Genomic DNA, 24,784 nt, shown 5'->3' with positions numbered 1-24,784 from the left:
GTGGAAGGCTTTGTTCTGCTCTGTGGTGGCCAGAACAGCTGAGGCAGGGGTCCTGGGCTTCTCTTACTTACCACTTGGCTGGTTTACTGTCTTGATTTTCAAGCAGTTTCCAGGCTAAAAAAGTTTCTACTATGCTGTTTGAGTTGACTTTATTACCCTTTTATTGTTACTTCATTTGTGTCTCTAAAAAGTTGCGTTTCACAGAGGGAATAACACTCTGCTTGAAGTCACAGTAGCTCCATCTGATGAAAACCAATTAGTTGCTACTCTCTATGTGTCAGTTTTATCTTAAAAGACTACATAATCAGCTGCCCAAAGGAGACTCTGCCATGGTAGGTGGCTGCCCAAAATCTGGGGGGGGGTTGGGGGTAATCATTTACTTTTCATGGTGCTTCTTGAAGTCCTGATGCCAACCTTAAACATTGTGGAGCCTGCAAGGGGGCATTTGCCAGCTCTGGAGGGAGACGACTGTCAGGCAGACAGCGTTTACCTCAGTTTAGTTCTTCAGTACCTTTTTCCAATGGAAGAATAAAAACCTCAATTTGAGATATAAAATATTTTCAGGAAATAAATTATATTCAAATTAGGGAATCTAACACTTGCAGTGGTACAAAGAACAAATTACAGGCACTTGTAATCGAGTTGTTAAAAAATTTGCAAATATAGCCATCAAGAGTAAGTATTAGAAAACCAAGCCAGCAGCTATAAGAGGCCATTTCAAACAACTTGTGCAACACTTTCTACTAGACTCACTCCTATAAATAGGTATATAAAAGAAAGGTTTCTTGGCTGGAATCAGCTGGTCTGCTCTAGTAACAACATTTCCTTATAAAACAAAAGATCTCAAGAGCAGAGATGTAGTGACTGAAGCTGACTACTCTGGGAATATATTTTTTTGGTTTAAAAAAAGTACATTAAATACTGCAGAAATGAATGCATCCTTTTTTTTAACCACAGCTCCTCCTTACCCCAGAGCTGGGACTAAGCTGCCTTCCAGCTTACCTTAATTAGCAAAAAAAAGAACAAAAAATGCAGTGGGAGGCATAGGTTCTGATCAAACTGTTGTTTCTAAACATTTTTTTAAAAAATCCAAGAAATAGCTGCTGTACTATAATTTGTTGAAGGAACACTTGGGTGTTTCTTTGGCAGGGAGGAGGTAAGAGAGCTCAGTTGTCTTTGTCTTACCTGTAGAACAGGCGCGCAGCAGTGGGAAAGCAAAGGGCGGTAAGGGGACCAGGGAGGTCAGTGGGCTGCTTTCCTACCAGCGGAGGCTGTTACGTAGCAAAATCAACAGGGTTTTTCTTGATACAGGTGGTCTAAGTGTGGAGGTTTTCATCATTTTTCTTCCTCCTCCCTATTTCCTGCCCCCGGCACCTAGGGATGAAGTAGCTCTCAAACAGTTTGCTTCAACAGGGTCGTGTTTGGCCTTTGCTACTGGCCTCTCCTCTAACCTCATTCACTTGCTCACCTACCTCACCTGGGGCAGTACAGTGGTGGCCCTGCTGGACCTGTTTAACGTCCATCATCGCAAGATACTGAATATAAAGCATTGACTGAACACCACCTGTTCTTGCATCCAAAAGCTTGTTTTTCCCCAGAAGAGCGTGATCAAGTCAGCTCAGACTAAACCATTCAAATTATGAACTGTTGGAAGCACCAACACAGGACCCAGGAAGAGGCAAGAGCGGTAACTGCGAGTGACTGGTAGGCTGTAACCTCCTCCCGCCCTCACCTGTCCGGACGCAGGAGACCCCGTGTGGTGTTTTTCTTATTACAGTGAATTGTTGCTCCCTTGTTTAAGGCTGTGGTCAATGCAGTCCCTTGATTTGCTCTGGAAATCAGCTGAAAGGAATACATTTAGTTCCTTAGGAGGCAAAAAAACCCCAAAGACAGGATACTTCTGCTATGCTTACTACTATATTAATACTTCAGTAGAGGATGGAAGAAGCAAGAGATGACTTGGCATAGCTGCCTGCCTTGCAACAAAGCCTTCAGAGCAAACGCAGTGGTGCAGTGCTGCCCTGCAGCCTCCACAAGGCCGAGTCAGGCATCTAGACTAATAAGGGACTTATAAGGAAGAAAAAGCCTCTGCCACCACAGCACAGTTAGTTAGCATGCATTCTCTATATAACAATCACATTTAAATGCCAGGCTGATGAAAGACTATTTTTCACTTCCCTAGCAAAGGCTTGGGGGGAAGAGGGAAGAGCAGCAGCCTGAGACTTTGAAATCTGTCATCAGCTCAGATGCCAAGGTAGTGAGCTGCTGGAGTTTACTTTGCGTTGGACTGGTAAGGAATACATTTTTGCTTTTTACTGAATCTTCTTGCTGGAATGCCTCTGCCCAGACTACCTCCTGCAAAAATCCAGCTGAATCTGAGAGCAGGTAGTTTCAGAGAACATACACAGTATCTTATTTGAAGTATTTTTTTTAATATTAAAGTCAATATACTTTAAATCAAAAATGACACACAACAGAATTCCAGTGTATTTTGTTTTAAGACATACTTTGGAGAGGGGAGGCCAGACTGACTGTTCTGTTGAGTACTTTACCTTCCACTAAACACAGTCAAGGAAGTAACCGCATTACGGTAACAGATGCAGGTCATAGCTCATGCAGAAGTTAAATGTTCTCCTCTCCCGAGAACCATTCAAAAACACCACCCATTTTTTTAGAACTTAACCATTACAGTGTTGACTTTCTGAACATTAGTGAAATCTCACCTTCTCTCTTGGTCCCCCTGTATATTGAGGTAAACTTGTTAAATTGGGAATAGAAAAGCATGAGTTTGTTAGACCTGTCCTAGAGTTAGCTCCTTGCTAAAGGTCAAAGGCCAGTTCACTAGGCTGTTCCTCCAGCCATCGTTTTTCCTGAAGAAAACATACCTGGTTTGCATCTTTAATTGCTGTACTGCTGGTCGAAGTGTATTCCAGTTATTTTGTATCCCTTCTGCTATGAATAGTTAAAAGAAGGCAGTCTTAGTCTCAGTTTATGTGGTTCATTACTTGACTCCTCCTCTTCAGATGTCTCTTTCGGATTTTGATCATCCACTTAACACTTAATTTAGCAAAGTCCGCTGCCTTGAACAGAGCCAAAAAGATACCACAAAGAAGAGCAATCATGTTCCAGGGATTTGCTGTGATTATCTGAAAGAGATGAAAAATATTATTCCCCTCATCTCATTCAGCAGGTATTATACCTCTTTTGATAACAAACAATTCCATTTTTGGAAGTGAAGTGTTTTGCAGCATATTCCTTTATGCCGCAGAGGTGGCCTGTAGTGCCTTCTCCATGCATCTGCCTCACACCACGGTTTTTCCAACTCCTGCCATCAGGAAGAAAACACACTGTACTACCTGCTAAATTCCTTTTAAATGGTGAATTGCTTAAAAAAAATCAGTTAAATTGCAAATTTTATGATTAAGGATTATGCTTACTATGTCATTTAAAGATTTACAAAAATAATTACATTGAAGAAGATCTTCCAGAAGACAAAGCTGAAAGAAGCAGCTACTGGAAGGCTTTAATAAGACAGCATTGTAATGCTAAACTCGGTTTTGACAGCGGCAACTGTTTCTGCAGACCCACAGCAAGTATTTTATGTTTCTATGTTTAATGACATTTGGTTCACAAGTAGTTAAATTTATGTATAGTTTGCAATTCTCCTCACACCTCTAGGCACAAGGATGACTTCTAGGATCTCAGATGAAACAAGCAGAGCTAGGCTTAGGCAGCAATAAAGTAGCACACAGCTTTGGGACTGGCCCTGGAGTCGGCAGCTCTGATGGTCAGCATGAGCACAGTGTTGCTCGTCACCACCAGAGCCAGAAGGTCTTAAACAGGCTTTCCGTATCTGTTAATCCTCCTAAAAGCAGCAGCGCTGGCTGCCAGTGCTTGTGAACTATGGCCTCTTCAGCAAGAGGAAACAGGCACCCCTAATCCATCGGATCAAGGGCAGCTGTCAGCATGAAGGAGGCGGAGGTGTGAACCCTATCTGGCCCAGAGGAGCAAGAGGTGCTGGGAACAGGACCGGGCTCTCCAGGCCAGGTTGGTGCTTGCCCTGAGGAGGTGCCCAGCCCCAGCACAGACCGGACAGCAAGAGTGCAAAGGACCAACTATACAATCCTGCCCCTCACTGCCTGTGTTTACAGACAGGAAAAAAAGAACGCTGTGGGGTTTGCTGGTGATGGACTTAAGTTGTCAGAGAGGGCCACGTTAAATGCAAAATTTTAAACAGATTGTCTTTGCATGCTTTGCCAATCTGCATCTTTCTGGGGAGATCAAATGTACCTGACCTTCTCCGTTAGAACACTAGGAAAACAAGATCTAGCTCACATGCTTAAAGCACATGTACCTGCGGCGCGCACCTTTTAAGCCCTCCAGTGACTAACTGGTCTTGTCTGGCACATCATACACCTCCAGCCGCAGCATATTGAGCTCAATTTTAAAGTGCTTTTCCTGCATTTCAATGCGGTACCAAATTCCATTCAAATAAGAGGTAAAAAATATACTAATTATTTATTTTTATTATTTTGATATAAGTCTAGGTTTCTTGCTTGTCAATTAATAAAAAAAAAGTCATTAAATCACTTTATCCAAGTACACTTAGTTAAGCAAAAAGTTCAGACTTGACCTGAAGCTAACTTTGCTAGAGCACAAGGGACAGATGCTTTTTCTTAGCTACGTGTACCTCTAGCCGCGAAAAAGAATGCTGAGTGTCACCACGCCAAGGAAAGGCATCAGATGGTCTTGACTGCCACAGAACGTCCATTACTGGATATAAGGAAGAGCCTAGACTGAAATTTCAGATGTAGTCTCACTCTTCCTCTGAATTTCTACTTGGAGTGAGGTAGATGTATGCACAAAACACACACACAAACCATGAGCATGTACAGTCAGACAACAATTCGGTAGCATGTTACTCACATCTTGAACAGTCTGTATAAAAGGATCTTTCCATTCAAATACCACAAAAAACAGTTGGTCACTTCTTGGTTGAGTTCTCTGGTCAATGTAGTTAACCACACTAGTCTGGAGAGGAGGAAAATAAAACGCAGGTTACTTTCTTCAGCGTTGTAATGAGTCCTCTGTGCAACAGAAAAGGCTTCTGAGAAGGTGAAAACAGCAGACTGGTCAGGAACTTCCAATTCAGCCTTCCTCGACCTGGAACAACAGGCTCCCAAAATATGGGAAGCACAGTTTCCTCCATCTGTCTCATGTTCATAATCTTTTCCTATTCCCTACTTAGTAAAACACTGCAATGCTATTTTTATAGCCAGGGCCTTTATTTTATCAAATAGTTTTTCCCTTTCAAAGGGAGAAATTTCATTTACAAGATTGATCTACTTGGAGTAATACAGCATTTGGAAAGTTCTCATGAATGAATGCTAAATTGATTTTCTTTACGAGAGAACTACAGACGGTGACAGGAAGATGTGTTTGTTGGTTGGGTTTTTTTTGAAAAATCAGTTGTAGAATAAACTAGAAGATGCCAGCAAGCGCAGAATAAAAATGAAAGGGAAAGAAGCCTAGGTGTTACCAATTAAAACCAGCATTGCCCATGAACTAGGTTACCACTTGAAACTAGGACTGACCAGCAGAGCTGTTTAGCACAGTTCCACAGAGCTGGGATGGCCAGGGTACAGTTTAAGATCCCAGATCGATGTTACAGCCACATGAACCCATAGTCTTTAGAATCACAATCAGGAAAGTATTAAGGCATCAGGCCTCAGAAAAACACTTGTCTTGTCTTGTAACACACCCCATGGCCCAGAGGGGAACTACACAGAGTTTGTACGCAGGCAATAACACCCTTTGCGCTAACCCCACTGCCGCTAGGAGACAACACAAACCGCTGCAGAGCCAGGCAGTTACCTAACAGCAAGCACACTGGTGTTACAGCTGAACAAACGATGGAAGGACTGCTCCCATCTCCAGCCCTCAAAGGAATATTTACATCTCGGTGTGCGCAGACAGCAGTACGGCTGCTCTTCCTACATTAGTTTAATACTGTACTGGAAACAATGAGTATAGCGTACCATAACTTCACCTCAGGGTTCTGATGGGAATTATAGATATGAAAACAGTGATTCAGCAGACACTGTACGAGGGATGACCTACTCCAAAAACTTCCCATCTACCATGGCTTAAGTTTCTTCACAAATACTTGAAGATTTCTATCAGCCTTCTCCACACCCCTACACACCCTGCCCTGACCAGATTTTAGGCTGTGAACACGTAGAAGCAGGAGCCAGAACACTACATGTGTCTAATTCAGAGCATATGGGAGCTTCACCACCTCATGCTTTCTGGTCAAACAGCTTTGCTGTTACCCTATACTTCTACCACTCATTTAGTTATTGCAGCATACCATCACCCCAGCTACACTTGTTCAAGAAAACTGCCCACCAGGAAACAAACAGTACACAAAGCTAAAGGAAAGTAACGGGAAAGGAAGAAAAGACAAAGTAATGACTATTGGGCTAGATAGCAGACTAACTGACTGTGCTATTTGGCCTAATATTTATATCCATCTTTCCGGTATGCCATCTCCCAGTTTCAGATTTGAAAGGCGAATGGACTTTCTTATGCCATTTAAGCAGATGTTTTACTGTCAAACAAAGCAAGTGCAATTCATGTCTGAGCTATTTCGACTTCTACTGTATTATTAATAGGGATCTGAAACCTGAAATTCACACTTCTGCTGATTCCTATTTCCTAAATTGTTTGTTTTTTTAAAAAAAACACCACGCAAAACCAAAAACCCCCAAAGGTTGTTCACCTGCCCAGATGATCAGAGACTACTGATCCATAACTACTGGACTAAATGGATGTTTATGGTCACAAAGATCTCAGCTTTTTCCGAGTTTGATTCGGCCTTTTATTTCCACTTTGTGACAAGTTGGACTTGGGCACACAAAGGAAGACTTCCAAAAATCCTACACTAGGTAAGTACCAAGTGGCAAGTGATACGGAGCTGTAGGTGATGAAGGAGAGACAGACAACTGCTGTTAGTGCTTACATGGCAGCAGCTGACTGATGCACCCTTTCGTCTCCGAACTAAGGCATTGATTTGGGACTTGCATGACTTCGGGATTTGCCTCCTGTCCTCTTCCAGTGGAACAGGAGGGTCTCCACCTCACAGTCACAGCTCTGCTCTTCCCTTGAGGTTTTGTCACATAAGGCCCTAACTGTGAGAACTAAAGGTAGGAGAACTGAACATTCTGCTTCATTTTAATCTCCACAAAGTATTCTTTCCAAGTGTACCAGAGACTAAGAGACAGTGTTGTCTCTGAAGCACATACTCTCTGAAAAGGACTGCTCTTAAAATTCTCATTTCTCATCACCAATGAGACTCTTTCTCCCAGACCAACAGCGGGAGCAAGATAACAAACTCAAAACACAATTATTCTCCTGTCCATTAGTATGAACAGAACAGGAACAAAAGTCAAACTCATTTCATCTCTACCTAAGTTTGCATCTTCCACCTGCATATTTTCTAGTTTTAAATGATACAAAAAGTTAAGTTATTCCTTGTTTCTAAGGATACTCAGCAGATAAAAATCCCAAACCCAAACAGAAAGCAGACATGAGAATGCTACAAAGGACACAAGGCTTATGTTTACCTCTTCATCCTAACATCAGCCCTTGTGGTAACCTAAACAATACCTCTTTCCAATACTAGCTATTATTTAGACAATTCCTTTGGCAATTGTTCCCCACCTTGAACTAAAGTTCAAGTGTTAGTATTTCTATGTCTGTCTCTCCAGACCCTTACCTCAGACCACAGCTGTGACTTATAACACATTCAAGGCCTCGATTTTCTGGCCTCCCCATTAGATGTTTTCCTGGGATGTGTCACTTAGCCATACCAACAGACATGCACATCAAGACATTTATGCTTCTACAGAACCCCTCCATATTAAGAAAGAATGTGAGCAACTGTACAGCCAAAACTGCTCAGTGTCAAGTAGCGTAATGGATGCAATGAAACAAAGACCAAGCTCCTGATGTTTCTTTCACTCACTTAAACAACCAGCCAACCCACTCACCCACCCTTCTTCCAACTCATATTGCTATTTGCCCAAGAACTGGTTCTATTTGCCAGTTATCATTAAAACTATGGCATAACCAGTGGCGCCCCAGGACCAATAAACTGAGAGGTCCCAAAAACTCTTCCTGAGGATTTTTTTTTTTTTTTACCTCTTGTTTGAATTCAACAGTCTCACTACCGTCTTCTTCTTTTGTTTTCACCAAGGACATCTTGACCCAAGTTCGAAAGCCTCCGGAAAACTTCCAGCTGGAGTATGAACTTTCACAGTCCTTCATGAATTCTGCTTTTTCTGGACTAAAGGAAAAAGACCATTACATTACTGACCAAACTCAAAGCGGTATCTGAGCGTTCTAGGCAGGAGAATGCCAGACCTACAGACACTTCAACGTGTGTTCACAATTCTTTTTAGGTTCCAACTGCTAAAAGTCAGCATACCTAAAACATTGTTAGTATTGTTTTAAAGTCAAAAAACATTTTGATTAATGGTAGCACTTGCATTCATGTGTTTCTCAACTGCAGAAGACCTACCTGCTGCCCTACCACCCTAGAGTTCTGCCTGCCCCAAGGGATTGTTCTCCTTATAGAGGAGCTTCATTCTGCTCATCTGTCACCTCTGGGACAGAAAGGAACAGAGACAGGATGCCAGGAAACAGCGTGCCACAAAGCTCAGAAGCAAGAGAGATGGAAGGAACAGCCTAGAGGCAGGGCATGTTGCTTCACCCCATTTCTGGGATGCAAATAAACTGGCTGCAATGCAGACATACTTAAAATACTTTGAAATTTACATTCAGCATATTCCTATTATTTTGGGAACACTATACCTTTGATGTAAGGCTCCCATCTGCAATAACATGTCTGTTTTCCCAATATATGATCCCAGATATTTGTAGCAGAACAAATCCCAGAACAGGATTGCTTTGTGCACCCCCCCTCCTTTTTTTTTTTTTAAATACTGTGACCTTAACCCATTTTAAGGCTTCCAATACCCCTCACACCACAAGCAGTAAAGAGGCAGCTCTAAGGCATATCTAGTCTCCATCCTTTCTCTACCAGCTGCACAGTGAATTAACCACGCTATTTACTTGGAGCTCCTCAGTACTGTGATTTTAGCCACTTTAATGTCATCTCTACAAAATAACCTGGCCCTGCGGCTGCTTTTTCAACAAGGTTTCATTTGAAACAAAGGGGTAAACCACTGCAATGAGTCAGAATCATTAAAGCACAGACCGCTGATTTTTACTAAAGATAGATTTCAGGTTGCAGAGATATGTCAGGGTGTGCTGGTCTTTGAGACAACAGAAAGGGTTTTTCACTCAGATTAAATCCACCTTCCTAGGTGAAGGGAGAGAGTATATTTCACTCATATGGCAGAGGGAGTGTGCAGCTAGGTCTGTTGGGAGATTAAGGTATTTCGGTCTTTCAGGAGAAAGATGCAAAGAAGTAAAGAAGAAAAGCAGGGCTGAAGAAGGAAGCTCTTGTCCAGGAGAGTAGATCAATCAGGAAGATTTGTCCTGTACCAGCACTGACTGGATTTGTACTTTTCCTATCTTTTTCCTTAGTTTTCAGACTCCTTAGTTTCAGGCTCCTTTTCTTCCTACAAACCAAGATGTCTTGTCTACAAGGGCTCAAACACAGAACTCCACTTTGCATACAAATAGAAAGAAGTGTTTCTGGAAAGAAAAGCTACTACACTTTGCTACCCACCAAGACAGATTATATTCCAAGAGTGTTTTAGTTTAGGAACATCTTTATGGATTTGTAACATTAGCTGCTTTTTTAGCGAACCCAACAGGATGGCAGTGCACCTCTCTAACCCCAAGAAGGAAGACACAAGCAAGGCACATGAACAAAGCCCACCACCTGACTGCTCCTCACTGTACAAACCAATGACATAGGGAGACCTAATCTGACAATGATTTCTTCCCCCTTCGGCCTGTGTGTAACAGCAGCCGCTGATGGAACAGTATGGAAGAGCATGGTGCTTTGCCACTCAGAGGAACGTACATAATTAGCACTCTGCCAGCCAGTCATATGCCTAATGCACAACTAAATACAGCATCCCAGAAGAGTTTTCCAAACCAACACGGAAAATTGAGGCAGGAAGCTATGACACAGAGCTGAACGTTACAGCCACAACTTAGATGGTAAGCAGAGAGCAGTAGTATACTTTGCCTTAGACAGTAATTGTAGGCTTGAAAAAGAAAGATTAATAATATCTTAGGAGAAGTGATCTGAGAAGGCATCTCCTTGCTTGTGCCCATAACCCAGACCACTGCCACAGAGTCAGGGGAAAAAGAGGGGGGAGCACAGCAGAGGCACGAGCTTTGCACAAATGATAGCAATGGGCAAATAACACAGTGTAAAAACCACACACAATTAAGTGAACACAAGACAAGCAAGGGATTTTAATCTGAAGAACAATTCTCCAGACAGTTTTTTTTAATTCTCTCTTCACCCCAATGACAGACAACCTACAAAGGCTGCACGCTTTTGTTTGTTGTTCAGTAAGTTCTTCACCTTTAACACTTTCCTTCAGCTAAACTGCAAGATTCCTGGAATATTCTGCACCAGGCTCTCCCCAGTTTCTGGTGGTACCTCAAGACAATGCAAAAAATTCCTTCATCACAGCAAAGAAAGAGAAGTGCAAGAGGCCACTGTCTCACTCAGGTGAAGTACAAAGCTCTGCTCTCCCCAGTATTTTCAGGTAACTATTGACAGTTACCTAACCATTGCCCCAGCACATACTGACACAATAGGAGATTATATTTGTTGCAACTGTGGGAGTTGCTAATCTGATTCTGGACTGGGCTCTAGCGCCGCAGTAAATCCTTCTAACACCAAACTCTATGGACCAACCCACAAGAGCCGGAGTCAGTTTAGGACGTCCCACCAGCAGATCCCAACACAACAGCAGCAGTCAAAACCACAGACAGATCAAACACAATTTGTGTTTATTGCTTTTTTTCCCCCTAGATTAGGAAACTCTCAGACAGCCATGGGATCTAATAAAGGGTCAGATGGCATGGAACCAAAAGTCTCGACCCTTCTATGTTATAATTTATTTCTCTGCACGCAGCAATCCAGACCAGAGAAGCGAACACAGAGCTCTGTTTAGACCCTGAAATAATGCCTGACCTGTTCAGACCAGTATTCATCATTTCACAGGACTGCAAATTATTTTACATGCTATGCTAACAACAGTTTGTCAGTATTAAATTCAGAGGATTTTCTTCTTAAACCCATGTATTATACTAATGACAGTTTAGGAAAGGAACATGTATTTTTAGATATACTTTTTTGGTAATTTGCAAGGGTTTCATTATTTCCTTCCCTCCAATTAATATGGTACAGACAGCAGCTGCCACTGTATTTTAGAAAAAAAAAAAAAAAGGAAAGAAAGAAGAAGAAAAAAGCCAGTGGCAGTATTCCTCCAACTCACAGGCCAACAACAGCACACAGTTCAGCAGTGTTCTGTGAAGGCCAGAACAAAACTAGCAAGCCGTGCCAGTTTCATGTAGTCTGTCGATCCAATTTTAACAGAAGAGCTGCAGAAAATAAAACCCTTGACAGAAACAACTGGCCCTTACTTGAGTCCTCACCACTTCCTATGCCTCAAAAAACCCTTAAAGACACAAGTGTCTAGATGCCATTTTCATTATTGCTTATGGCTGATGCTTGCAGCTGCCTTCACTGATACGATTATTGCTATTTAAAGCAAAAGTGAGCTGTACATAATACTGTCTGCACAGAAACTGTGGTGTAGATAGAGCAGAGCTCTTCTCACCAATTTCAAGGTGTTTTGGACTGTGATTTAAAATGATGGAATACCCTACACATATATTTTACAGCAGTCTGCCTGCCCAGCCCAAACAAAGCTGTGTGCAGACATGGCAAAAATCTGTAAAGGTAATTATGGTATCTCATGAGTTTGAGCATAGATCTCAGCATCTTTGATAACACTTTACGTGAACTGCTGGACACAGTGCTAATAATATGCCCTCATAACCAGTGAGACAATTTGTCAGGAAAAGTCGTTAACAGTGGCCAGTAATTGACGTTTTCTAAAGCCCACATAGAAGGGCAAAATTTGCGTTGTCAATACACAACAGTTTCTACAGATATCTTGAGTCCAGACTTCTCACTGACTAAATTTAGCATCTGCTGATGAACCAGAAATCATTTCTATTTTCTCTTCTGCTGGAAGTTGGACAGAACGAGTACATTCCACATATGCATGCAGTGTCACATGCACTTCATAGTCAGGAGAAAATGTAAACTTTCAACGTCCCCTGAGCCTGTTCAGTTCATGCCCACCAGAACAGCAATACACAACACTAAGCCATACAATTTGTACCAAGCTTTGGAGGATGCTAGAAGAGAGACACTACTGGCCTCTTGCGCACAACTGGCTCTCTTACTGTATTTCACCCTAGACATGCAGGTCATTTACTACTAAGTTTAAAGGCCTACATACCCTTACCAATTTTACTGTTACCTGGGTTAGTTCAAAACCAGTTTTAACTCACATTCCTACTACCCGCTGCAAACAGACACAAAGGATGCATCCCCAAACAAATACCATTTCCTACCTTTTCACTTTGCAAACATACCCCAGGCTCAGCGTTCACTCTCCCAGCTTCGGTTCTGGTGCCTTCCAACACCGAGACAAGGCAGCTTCTCTAGGAACAAAGCGACACTTCCCCATCTCTTCGTGGATTGATTCTGCCATCTAACCAGTCTGACCTGGCAAATCTGGAGGCACGAGGTTGCAATCCAAGTTTCTCCCAGGCAGCTTACAGATGATTCTTACTGATTCACTTCAAACACAGCCTTGAAGCTAAGACCTTTGCAGTACTGCTTATTGCTGTTTTGCACATCTAGCCTTTGCACAACAGGTGGCACAAGCATTTGTGACAGCAGCATGCAGACTTGCAGCTTGCTTGCAGAAATACTGTCAACTTAAGCAGGACATAAATGTTTTAACTTGGGAAGAAACAGCTCTTTAAAATGGCTTATCTGCAAATTGATACAACAAGCACAGAAATGTGGCTTCCAGGACTTCAGTATGCATAGACCAAATTGTGTCTTGATATGTTGGCTCATTCTGCGAAGAGGCAGGAATGAGATGCAACACAACTGTGCCTCCTGCTCAGTTTCACAGGGGCTGGTCTCAGTGCTTGTGTCTGGAAGTACAAAACAGCTGTGCACCTTGCTGGAATTGGTCCCACTGTACACACCACTAACTGCAGCACAAGCCACGAATACTGAGAAAAAACAACACAGAAAGAAAAAGTAGCACCTTCTGCATGCATCGCTACTCTTAACTGGTATTTTCTCACCCTAAAATATCAATGCCTAAAATACCTGGAACATAAGCATTTTATGAGGTGTTTTAAGTACAGTTACAGAAAGAATTTAATGACTTAAGATCTCTCCTTCACTGAAGTAGAAATGCTTTGTAAAAAGCAAATTCAGATAATTGGTCTTTGGCTGCCCAGAGACACTGTGACTACACACTTCCAGTCTTTGCTCCATTTGAAAAGTACCAGCACGATCATGTCCAAACCTCCAAGAATTCTCTGTTACGATAAAATCTGTTATTTCTCTTCTCCTCCTTCACCTAATGTCACTCGACATCTGACTACTACCAAACTGAGGCCTTCTATTAGGTCTCTACTAGGTCTCACTAATATATATATCTACACACACTATATATATTAGGCCTTCTATTAGGTCTCACTAATATATACATACACATACTGTATGTATATCTCCTGCCTGGCTTTTAATCTGGATCACAGAGAGAAGAACAGAACCTGAATTTAAATTAGAGCAAAAACTAAACAGGTAAATACAGAATTTATTCTCACAAGGTGGGAAACAGGGTGGAGCTTTCAAGAAAGTTCAGGACAGGATTAATTCCACTCCTGTTAAAATTAGAAGAAGGTTGATCAGTCACTCCAATGGCACCAATGTCAATCCAATACAAAGCAATTTTGAAAACCCCATCAATGAAATTACATAATTCTGTAGAATCTTAGAGTAATACAAAGAAATTTAGTTAATCTTTCAATGAAATCACAACAAAGCCACCTAGGGATCTGGTCTTTACAGTAATTTCCTAAAAAAATAAAAGGTACAGAAACAGTCGTATTCTCAGTGCACTTCCTGTGCACGCTGCCCAGGACAGCACATTTCCTGATCACCCACAGCAGCAGACACCGGTAAGCCAGCACAAACTTCAAACTTTTAGAAAATGCAGCAACAAATGGCTGAAGTATAGCTGAAGGGCAGATTTTGTCACTGAAAAAGTCCTCGATTCATTTCTAAAAAGCAAGATTAGTAACCTAAGGCATGAAAGAGCATCAACATAACCCAAACATTAAAAAAAAAAAAAAAAAAAAGAGAGAGAGAGAATACAAAAGCCTGTCTGATTTTTACCAAAAAAAAGTCCTGCTTTCATTAGCCCTTACTAGTATTGTTGTAGCAAGTTCAATGCAGTTATAGGCTCATCCCTTTACGTACCTGTTGATGAACTCTTGGAAAGAAGAAAACAGAAGGTAGTCAATGGCACTAAAATCTTGGTCTGTTTCATTTAAATGAAACTGCAAAAACACAAGTTCCTTTTTCTTCACATCACGAGGGCCTTGAACAACCAAAGCATACTTCTGTAAGCAAACAGAGAGATGGTGAGAGTAGCAGAGGAATCCTCGTTTCCTGTTCATGAATTTGCCATCTGTCACTAATACTCTATAGAAATCTAATACACACCAAGATTTTCTTGGCCTCTACTAAGAATAATATCTAACAAGAATGCCAATAGAATCCCTCCTTTTAGTTTAGAAATGAAGTCTTTACATCAAGATTTAGTGTTTTTCTAAGAAATCTCCTCTAGTTCTACTGTAGCTCTTTGGGTTCATGTGGAATTAACAGTTAAGGCCCTGCAACCTGAATTCTGCAGAAGGACAATCAAAACTGTTTTGAGCATTAAAGTCTAGGAACTTTCAGCTCTTGACATGAAACAAGTTAATTTGGAGTCTGATGTAGAGAGCATCAGGCTTCTCGTTGGGAAAGTGGAAGTTTCACAGCCCCCAGCACCACAAGTAAGCTGCTGAAGGGGGCGGGGGGGACACAAAAAAAAAAAAAAAACAACCAAAAACCAACCAAAAAACATCCAACAGAAAATGCTTGCAGGCAGAATACAACTTAAAGTAGTGCGGGCATTTTACCAAACAGCACACTGTTGCTTGCAAAAGGACTCAGCCAATTTGAACAGGGCTCTCCGTGGTTCAGAGGTCTCTGCCTCAGTGCCTCTCCACTCAACTCTGGGACTAGAGCCGATTAGATCAGCCAGCTTCTAAAGGCATCTACCACGCAGCATAAAATGCAGGTTCTTAGTTTGTTAAAACATGCAAAAAGAGCATACTAGTGTCAGGAATTAAATTAGACTTGCACCTAGAATATTACTTTCAAATATACTAAGGAGCTGCTTCCCAGAAAGAAATGGTAACTAGACAAAAGGCAAAACATGAAGAGGAAAAAAAGCTCACCAAAGAGGTACCTAGGCTGTTCGTTTGTTCACGTTTAGTTTCCTTAAAAACAATCTGAGCAAACACTTTAGATACAAATGACCATATTTAATACTAGATTCCCATCATTTTTAAGGGCAATTTAAGACAGACTATCACTCTATGTACCCAACTTATTGGCTCACAGCATTTCAGTGTAATGGAGCACTTGGTGCCCAGTTAAGATTCTCCCAAGTGTGACAAAAACAGTACGCAATTCCCAGCAAACATATAAAAAGAGATAAGCTATCCTGCTTTAATGGAATAACTGCTACTGCTTTCAATCAAAGCTAGATTTACTATATAAAGGAGCACGCTTGCCAGTTCATTTAGGAGAGGAATGAAGTGAGAGTTTCGTTGTGAAAAATTACTTATTTTGTCCCATTGAGGTTTTCATGCTGCACACACCCACATGACAGCTGATCATTCATAACACATATACGCACTGACTGGGGTATTTTACATTTCTAAAAACAAAAGGACAGACGGCTTGAATAAAAACTAGAAGCAAGGATTTTTTGCAGCAATAAGTAAATAATTTTACTTTCAAATATTATTACAAGCAGAAAACCTCCACTGAATAAGCTTTGTTCTATTACATTATTATTACCATAGTTTGATTAGTAAAAGGATCTGTGTAGTTGATTCTCCGAGTGGTGCATTCAATGTCTCCTGGCTGACCTGGATTTATCAGAGGCGGAATGTGATCATAGTAATGATGCTTGCAGCTAAGCAGCCGAGCCTTGCCTGGATAAAAGGCAATGCCTGTTTTGAGAGAAAAAACGTTGAAGAGAGCTGATTTCTTTCCCAAGTACATAGATTTTCATTCTGGGATTTAATCATAGAGGATACTGAGCTATCCTCAAGATCCAGCAAAACAATCCAATTAAACCACATGCTTCAGCATTTTTCTGGAGCAGGACAACAGTGCATTTTTCTGCAGACAGAACCCCTGCAATGCACTGGAAAAATCAGGGTTCATGTTGCTACAACAATTCAAGGTTCACAGCAGCTACTAAGTTTCCCCAGTCTTCCCACAAGCCAGCAACGAACACATCAGTCCCTCTGGCCCCAAATGAAATGAATGTGTAAAGTAAATTAGGAGGCTATTGAAGTCCAGTGGGACATGTAGTGCTTCAGCATGTATGCGTTTTCAGATATTATCATTTAACACATCAAATCTTAATTGGAAATAATGTTCGTAATACATGACAGATCAAAGATCACTGGCAGACGTTATAAAAGTGAAAAGATGCTCTTCAGAACATCTAGCATTTTCTGTTCACTAAATACAATGTCACAATAAAAATCAAAGAAAAAAAACCAAACAAGTACTGACTGTTACCATCCCTTAATACTTGTATCACTAGGTAGGCAGGCTACTACTTCACCTGCCTAGATGAAGTGTGTGTGTATATATATACACACACACTCATATATACTATAAATCTATGGTTTCAGACCAATAGCACGCATTAAAAAAAACCCTCGGTCACCTCAGATGTAGAAGGATAGAAAAATAAAAGGCCTAAAATCCTCTTATGCCACATATGCCACATTTAGTATTGGAAACAAGCTTGCTTGAAGATAATCTAGACCAACTACCAAAAAAAGTATGATTTGAGTTGTTAGATATGATTAACTCTCACAACTGAAACGACCTGTCCACAAAAATACGAGACATCAAAGCAGTCAGCATGTATCAGTCTAAAAACGCTTTATCCCTTTCTTCAGTGCTCCACGCTTGCAACTTGCCATCTCATCACTTTGTTAGAGCAATGAAGTAAAGGGCTACATTAATTTAGGTTCTCTGATCTGGCAGGGATCCCTGACAATACTTGTGGATTTATATGTATGTTGCTTTTCTTCTTTAAATGACATTTTCTTCCTATTGCTGTACGAAAAGCCCACGTGGGGAAAAAAAAAACAGGCGGGGGGAGGGGAAGCCTGCTCTTACAATCAGATCCACATGGTCCAAACACAAGGACTTAGTTACAAAACTGAGCCTAACTGACCATACAGAAAACAACTACAGGAATACGGCAACAACTTGAAACACTCACCTTTCAGCCACAATTACTGGAGTGGTTATTTGTAAAATGTGGTAACACTTCAAAGAAAAGTGTTATTTTTAAATTGGAAACTGACATACGACTGAGTTGCATTTGCTACCGCAGCTCTATTTATGAATGGTTACTGGATAATTAAAAAAAAAAAAAAAAAAAAAAAAAAACACGAACCACAAAAAAAACGATAGAACTCACTATTCAAAAATGCTTCTGTGGCATAATCCCTCCTGCAAACTGCAACACAGTTTTCTGATGCCACACTGCATTTTTATGCCAACATTGTTCCCTGCAGTCACATCGCATTTTCATTGCCTACTGATGTAATACCAAGTTGTAAACAACGCAGAACAGAACCACAGTACCACTTTCTGCTTATTTTGTGGTTGGTTTGAAAAATTCACCTTCTTTACTGTCAACAGCACCTCACTGTGCAGTGCAGCACTGAGGTCCTGATACACATCCTATGTGCTACCCTGTTTGAACAACACAGTTTTGGGAGTATTTCCATATGGAATTATTTTCTTTCCCTGTAAGAGGGCTCATTCTAGAGTCTGCAAACACTTCTTATCTACCAAATGTTGCATGATGCTCCACAGCTACTGTAATTCATGTTATTGGCATGAAAACCCCCCAAATTTGTCCTACAGTATTAACATTTCCATGCAAAGTTGACACAACGTAGATTAGAAAAGAAGTGAAAGACCTGGTTCAGAGCATTATATGCACTCTGGGCCCTGGAGAATCAACACCAAAAGTGTAAAACAATCCAAGATAAATGTAAACAACTTAACTCATTTTTTTTGCTATCAGTCTTACCAGGTGCATCATACAAGGACACTTCTTTGTAAGAGACAGACATCACTGGGTGCTTGAGCTTCTCCCTGAAGTCACTGATGGTTTGGTAGACAAGGAACACAGCTACAGCCATGAGCAGCAGATAAATAAACAGGAGAATTACTGAAAAAACATTCTTTAGGCAGGTCTTGCTGAAACGCAAAGAAGGGGCAGTGGTACCCAGTTCACTATCTGGAACCAAACAGAATATGGATTAGGACTTTAAAATACAGATATTTGGGCTAAATTTATGTAGTGTTCATTTAAAGATGAATCCCTTGAGAAGACAGTAAGCCTCAAACTCAGCTCGATTTAAAAAAAACACAACTGTTGCTGGATTTGATGATCAGCCAGACAGATGCTTCCTTCTCAAGCATGAGCCATAATCATCCAAAGACTGTGCCTCTTTTTCACATGTTGAATTTGGCACTCTGCTTAAGGACACAGCAGGCAGGAAACAAGGTTTATTTTCAAGAAGCACAACTCAGAAACAAAGTTCAAAGTTCATAAGAAAAAAAGTCTGTTGATGGTCAATCTTTCCTCCTGGAAAAAACAACTCCTTTTCCTCCCTCACAATCTGAAGCGATTCTTACACACTCAGCATATGCACCAGCAGAGAAATTTAATATTCTAATGCTCTTTCACAGCTATCCTTGTATCTCCATCATGGTAGAAGTTACTAGACACTTGTTACCCTCTCGTTTTTGGACTCTAGTTTATAACTCCTTGTGCATACTACATAAAATGTCACAGAAGGATTCTTCCGATTACAGCTAGAAAAAGACTGACCCGATTCTCTCACAGTCTCCTTGCCTTCAAAGCTTATTCTCTGAAGATCTTCACACTAGTCTCACTTGTACACAGACACCGCTTTCTCCATACTCCTTGCATACACCATTTCCTTTGGCAATACTTGTAAGGAAAAAGTTCCTGCATTCTTGAGTTACACGTCATGTTTTGATCATGAGTGATGTAGGGCTGAACGTGCAAAAGGAACATTAAACCCCAACACAGGAAAGGAGATAAGTAGGCATATTTTACGCTGACTTTTCTGCATGGTGTAATCTAATGAGTCAGGCCCTCTGAAGCCATGACACACTCTGCCCTTCCACTATAATAGCATGATTTGGTGCTTGTTCCTTACCACAGCAAACACTAGCCTTTTCCTAAATCCTATTGAACACATAATCTCTTAACAAAAGCCCACCGTCACACACATGTTCCCAAGTTCATTGCCAGGTGATGGCAGCCAAGGAAATTAGGACATTAATATGCATAAAATTGCACTACTGAAACAAGTATGTCTTGAACAGCTGCAAAGCATTTAGGGGATACTCACTTTCAGGCTGGCTTACCTTAATGCCTACATCTGAACTGCAATAAGCCCATTTAACACTGCCCCACACCCTCCAAAAGCAGGTCTGAACAGTCTAACTAAAATCTGTTTAAAAGAACATCTGTTGAATATTGCACCTTTTTCATGTAAATGCGGCAAAACCTTTGCTTGCATTCCATTGCCATCACAGACGTTGCAACTCAGGTAAGATACAACATAAAGGAAGATGATGTACTATGCTATCTCAGAACCAGATGTGCTGAATCTTCTTTGATTGAGCACAGTTCATGATAAAGAAACGTTCTCATCTCAATCCTTGGAGAAACTCCTTCGCTTTTCATCAGCACTTATTCCCCAAAATAAGTAAATAAGCAATTTAGTGTTTTGTTTGCTTTCAGAAATGCAATAAAAAAACCCAACAAAACAACCAAGCCCACACACAGAAGCACCTTATCAGGCACTTAAAATTGGTAATTTCTGGGTCAATAGTTCTCACCTGGTAAAATAACAGAGCTGGCATCTTCATGAACTTCCATCTCTCCTTCTCTTTCATCTGTTGGGTTTTCAGATACTCGCTCCACATCTTCACTCAGCTGTGTAGTTAAAACAGTGGTTCAATTTCCAAACATGCTCTCAACTTGCAATTGCTGGAATTTCTATGGTACAAATAAAAGAGGCTCCAACTAACCAAACACACAAAAACATGCCCCCAGTCCAAGAGCACCCAACATCTGTTCCATTTGTTCACAAGAGCCACATTTACATAGATCTACAGCTAAAAATTAAGTGACTTGCATGCTGCAAAGAGAGAAAGATGGCACATTAAATTTAACCTACTTCTACCCTGCTGCTTCAACAATAACATCACCTTTTCTTTCAAGATCAAAGTAATTGTTTCCCCAGCAGCTTCAGCTCACTTTAAACCCCCAATTAGAGCAATGCCCTCTGAAATACGCAGGAGCTTCCTTCTGTCACTCAAGAACGTATTTTAGGCATAAACAAACCACAACACATACCAACAAACAGAGCATTAGCACTTCTTAATAAAGAGGTGCATAAAGAGCAAGTTGCATTTTGACAGGTATTAGGGCAAGTAACTCAAATGTAGCCTCGGACACATAGGCAGGTGGGTCATTACAAGACAACAGTCAAACATCCCCACATTTCTGGTACTTACTTGAGCTCACTGTACATATTATTATATATTAGTGGTTATGCAACTAATTAGTCTTCCAGTGTTTCTAAAACAGCAACAGAGACCAGATGTTTTCTTGTTTTGCTATCCAGAGCCCTGGGCCCAAACTGCCAAGACACTTCCCTCAAATTCAGAAGCTTGTCACATCAGATAGGTATCACATGAGATCGTGAAGCATTAGACTTTTTATATATATATAAAGCACCTCCTCTATGTTTTCCAAATTTTCTTTGTGGTAGGGACTGACATACAAACTACAGCAAGGCAAAGCAGGGCATAAGCTTGCAGCGCATCATGTGTCACACAGTAACTGTCCAAGCTAAATGCTCAGTATCACCTACCTAATTAGGTAAGGAAGACTAGCTTTGTTCCTGTTTCAAGGAAAATGGGGCACAGTTAATGCAGCAGCCATACTGAATGCTATTAAACTTTACATCCCCAACTTACTCAACAGTAACCTGCATGTATTCATAAGGAAGTGCTTTTATTTCACCCAACTTTAATTTAGTATTGAAATCATCATTATACCACTAACAGATCATCATTTGCACTTATTAGGAAAGAGTCCACTCATTTTATGTCTTCGAAGTCTGACGTAAAGTCTCCATCACCTCCTGCTGTATTTCTGTATTCATTTCAGAAAGCAAGTTGAAAGCAGTTACCAAGTTGTTTTTAAGTGCTTTGCACATAAATAAAGCATGATTTCCCATGGTGTGAGGTGTGAAATGAACAGGTTACTAATAGGCTAAACTCAGCTCATTTGCAGGAGACTTACCAGGCTCCAACTGAAGACAATATTTTTTTTCAAATATCTTAATAAAATAAGGGAAAATTAAAACTCTGCTCCTTTTTTGTAGAAACACACCAGTTTTATTTCTTTACCTGACCCAAAATAAGCTATTCTGACCTAAGAAGAATATTCACTGAACCTCTTGTGGTGATTAAAAAAAAAAACAGCTAAGATGATACTTACGCCACAGCTGATCCAAAAAGTTTAACCTAAGTTACAAAGTCACTGCAGTTTCTCAGTTGACTCCCACACCACCCTGATTCAGCCACAGTTCCCCACACACAGGCACCTCATCAACTGAGGTTATATAGAGAGTAAGTAAATTCTATTCCTGATAGCAAGGAGATCCCAACACAAGTTTAAACAAGAACACAATATGCAACATTTCTTACCATAGAATGGTTCGGGTTGAAAGGGACCTTAAAGATCATCTAGTTCCATCCCCCCGGCCATGGGCAGGGACACCTCCCACTAGACCAGGCTGCTCAAAGCCCCATCCAGCCTGGCCTTGAACACTTCCAGGGATGGGGCATCCACAGCTTCTCTGGGCAGCCTGTTCCAGACCACCGAGAGCCTATCTCTGTTTATGGCTCAGACACCACATTCGGAGCGTACAGCACTCAGCACACTGACTCTGCAAGGCACAGCAGCATAGACCTACAAACCCAGTAATTCACAGACATATTGAGCTACAGTCTCCTAACAACTGGGAAGCCAGCAGAGTATTTACTGCATGACAGCTGATTCGAGTTTCTTCATACTTGACAGAATCCCCAAATCAAGGCAAATGACAGCAGTGAACCTGGCACACGCCAACCATGTTCACCCTCACAGGACAGCTCTTCCTACATCTTATTTTTGATAATGAGGCAAGGCACGGTGCTAATGCAGAAGGAACATAAACTTGCAGGGCAGTTAAGCTTGCAATAGGACGCAGAGATAGGATAAGATGTCAAGAGCAGGAAGGGCATGAGACAGACCTTTGTTCTGCATTCCTCTGTTCTGCACGTACAGCTAAGTGAGAAACAACTGCAGGAGCCTGTCCGTGACCCAGCAGTTCCTTTTCAGTCCTGCACACAGAAAAGCACTGGGACAAACAGAAGCTCAGAAGAGGCAATTCAAAACATTTGAGCATCCTTGCTAGGAGCAGGAGCATCACAAACTGCCCCAGGTGCCAGAGAAGTGATGGAAACAGAGCCGCTGCACTTACACATCATCTAGACTTGTGCCCCAGAGTTTGGGACAATCCCAAGCATACGGAGCAATGTCAATGGTGGCTGATACACAAGGCGGAAACACAACATGCATAGTCCAGTCAATGCAACTTCAAGCATCAATCTGACTTTATTAACTCTTTCAAGTACCTCCCCTACACACAAGCCCTTACACGAGTTAATTTCATCCTGATAATCACAGGATAAAGCCTTCCTACTGGATAAAACCTTCTTAAATAAAAGGAGAACTTGTCCATACAGGCCTTCTGCAGGTCCACTGATTCATCACCTTCCAATGCGTTTTAGCCTGGCACAAAAACGAGAAGCTGAAACTAAACAGACAGTACTAAACTAAATTGGAATGTATTAAAACAGAGCCCCAAACTACCCATCACATGCAGAGGAAGGCAAACATCTGCATTCCCTTTGCCTGCAAGTTGCAAACAAAAGTGACCTACTGCAAGTCTCTGCCGCTGATGAATTTGGCACAAATAGCTTCTATCTCTAGTGTGCAAGACAGGAGCGAGCAAGGAATTCCGGTTGCTAGAGTCTGTACATTGATATGCAAACTAGGCGCTGACTCGGGCTCTTGGCAGGACGATAATGAGGCCTTCAGTTTCATACGTGAGAGCTCTGGGACCAAAGTCGCTTCTCACGCCCGACAGACCATCTCCTTGTTAGGAAATCCCCAGTTACGGAGCTCACCGGCCAGCTCTACCTAGCTCATATACTTAAGAAGTACTGCTGCCGATTATTTTAACCATCTTTAAAGCTAAACCAAGATATTCAGCGCGCCCAAAACGCCTGTTTCTTTCTGGCGAGCGAGGTGCAACCTGACATCCCACTAAGGAGGAAGGAGGGCTGGGGCAGCACCAGCCAGGTGAAGGCACACAGCCTCACGGCGAGACCCAGCCGGCTCGGCCGCCCTCGAGCGGTGGCAGACGGGCCAGAAAGGGCAAGCGATACTGCGGAGGGCTCCCTACAGCCGGCGACCGGCTTCGCCAGGGCTCCTGGCCCCCGGCAGCGACGCGGCCAGCCCCGCCGAGCCGCAGAGCCAGAGACCGGGGCCGAACTGAGCTCACGGCGACAGCGTAGAGTGTAACCGCTTGGCGAGCGGCAAGCCCCGGGTCGGGCACGGCCGCCCGGGGGCTGCCCCGGCCCCTCCCGGCAAGCTGGGGCCCGCCGCCCACTAGCCCTGCCCCGGTCCCCCCGTACCTCCTGGTAGGATGCGGAGACCTCTGGTCTTAGCATGGCATCGGCGTCGGGGAGCGGGGGCCGGGAGGCAGCCCAGCCGTACCGCACGGGTCGGCGACACCGCGACCCAGCCGAGCCGCCCTGCCCGGGCAGGGCCACGCAGGCGCCGGGACCCCCCACCCGCCCGCCGGCTCCTTCCCGCCCCGCCGCCGCGGCCTCGCCACAGCGGCGCGGGGGCTGCTGGGAGGCGTAGTCCGGCGCGAGCCGCTGTAACGGCCGCCGGGCGGCCGTTGGGGCAAGGGCTGTGGGGAAGGGGCCGGGTGGCGGAGCTCGGGCCTCGCCTCAGCGACGGGCAGCCAGGGGGCCCTCGCCCCCGTTGGTACACGGCTCGTAACGCCATGGAGGAGCCGGGTCTTGTTTTAGCTTCCAGAGCTCGCTTCGCAGGTTCTGCCCAGCTCCCTTGCTCTAGGCAGCATGAAGCCGTCCAGTGCCACGGTCGCTGCATGCATAAAGCGGGTTTTTCATAAGGTT

The 24,784-nt window shown here is 42.5% G+C and overlaps 1 protein-coding gene across 6 annotated transcripts; it reads right to left on the bottom strand.

Moving 5' to 3' along the window:
* Positions 1-1,732: 1,732 nt before the first annotated feature.
* On the bottom strand, positions 1,733-24,437 carry PACC1 (proton activated chloride channel 1). 6 transcript variants are annotated; one of them, XM_054195815.1, is made up of 9 exons: positions 24,275-24,437; positions 20,357-20,453; positions 18,507-18,716; positions 16,232-16,386; positions 14,579-14,721; positions 8,203-8,347; positions 4,927-5,031; positions 2,886-3,146; positions 1,733-1,842 (listed from the first exon to the last, which is right to left on the bottom strand). In XM_054195815.1, the coding sequence occupies exons 1-8, from the start codon at positions 24,308-24,310 to the stop codon at positions 2,985-2,987; spliced, it is 1,053 nt and encodes a 350-aa protein (XP_054051790.1). In that variant the 5' UTR covers positions 24,311-24,437; the 3' UTR covers positions 1,733-1,842; positions 2,886-2,984. The 6 variants fall into 6 exon arrangements, with proteins under 6 accessions (XP_054051790.1, XP_054051792.1, XP_054051791.1 ...); XM_054195817.1 differs by lacking the exon at positions 1,733-1,842 and having other exon boundaries at positions 18,507-18,608; XM_054195816.1 differs by lacking the exon at positions 1,733-1,842 and having other exon boundaries at positions 20,357-20,516; positions 24,275-24,413.
* Between the last annotated feature and the right edge of the window lie 347 nt (positions 24,438-24,784).

Source organism: Rissa tridactyla, chromosome 3 (assembly GCF_028500815.1).
Source record: "Rissa tridactyla isolate bRisTri1 chromosome 3, bRisTri1.patW.cur.20221130, whole genome shotgun sequence".
NCBI classification, from domain to species: Eukaryota; Metazoa; Chordata; class Aves; order Charadriiformes; family Laridae; genus Rissa; species Rissa tridactyla.
This window is presented reverse-complemented; position numbering and strand designations above follow the sequence as displayed.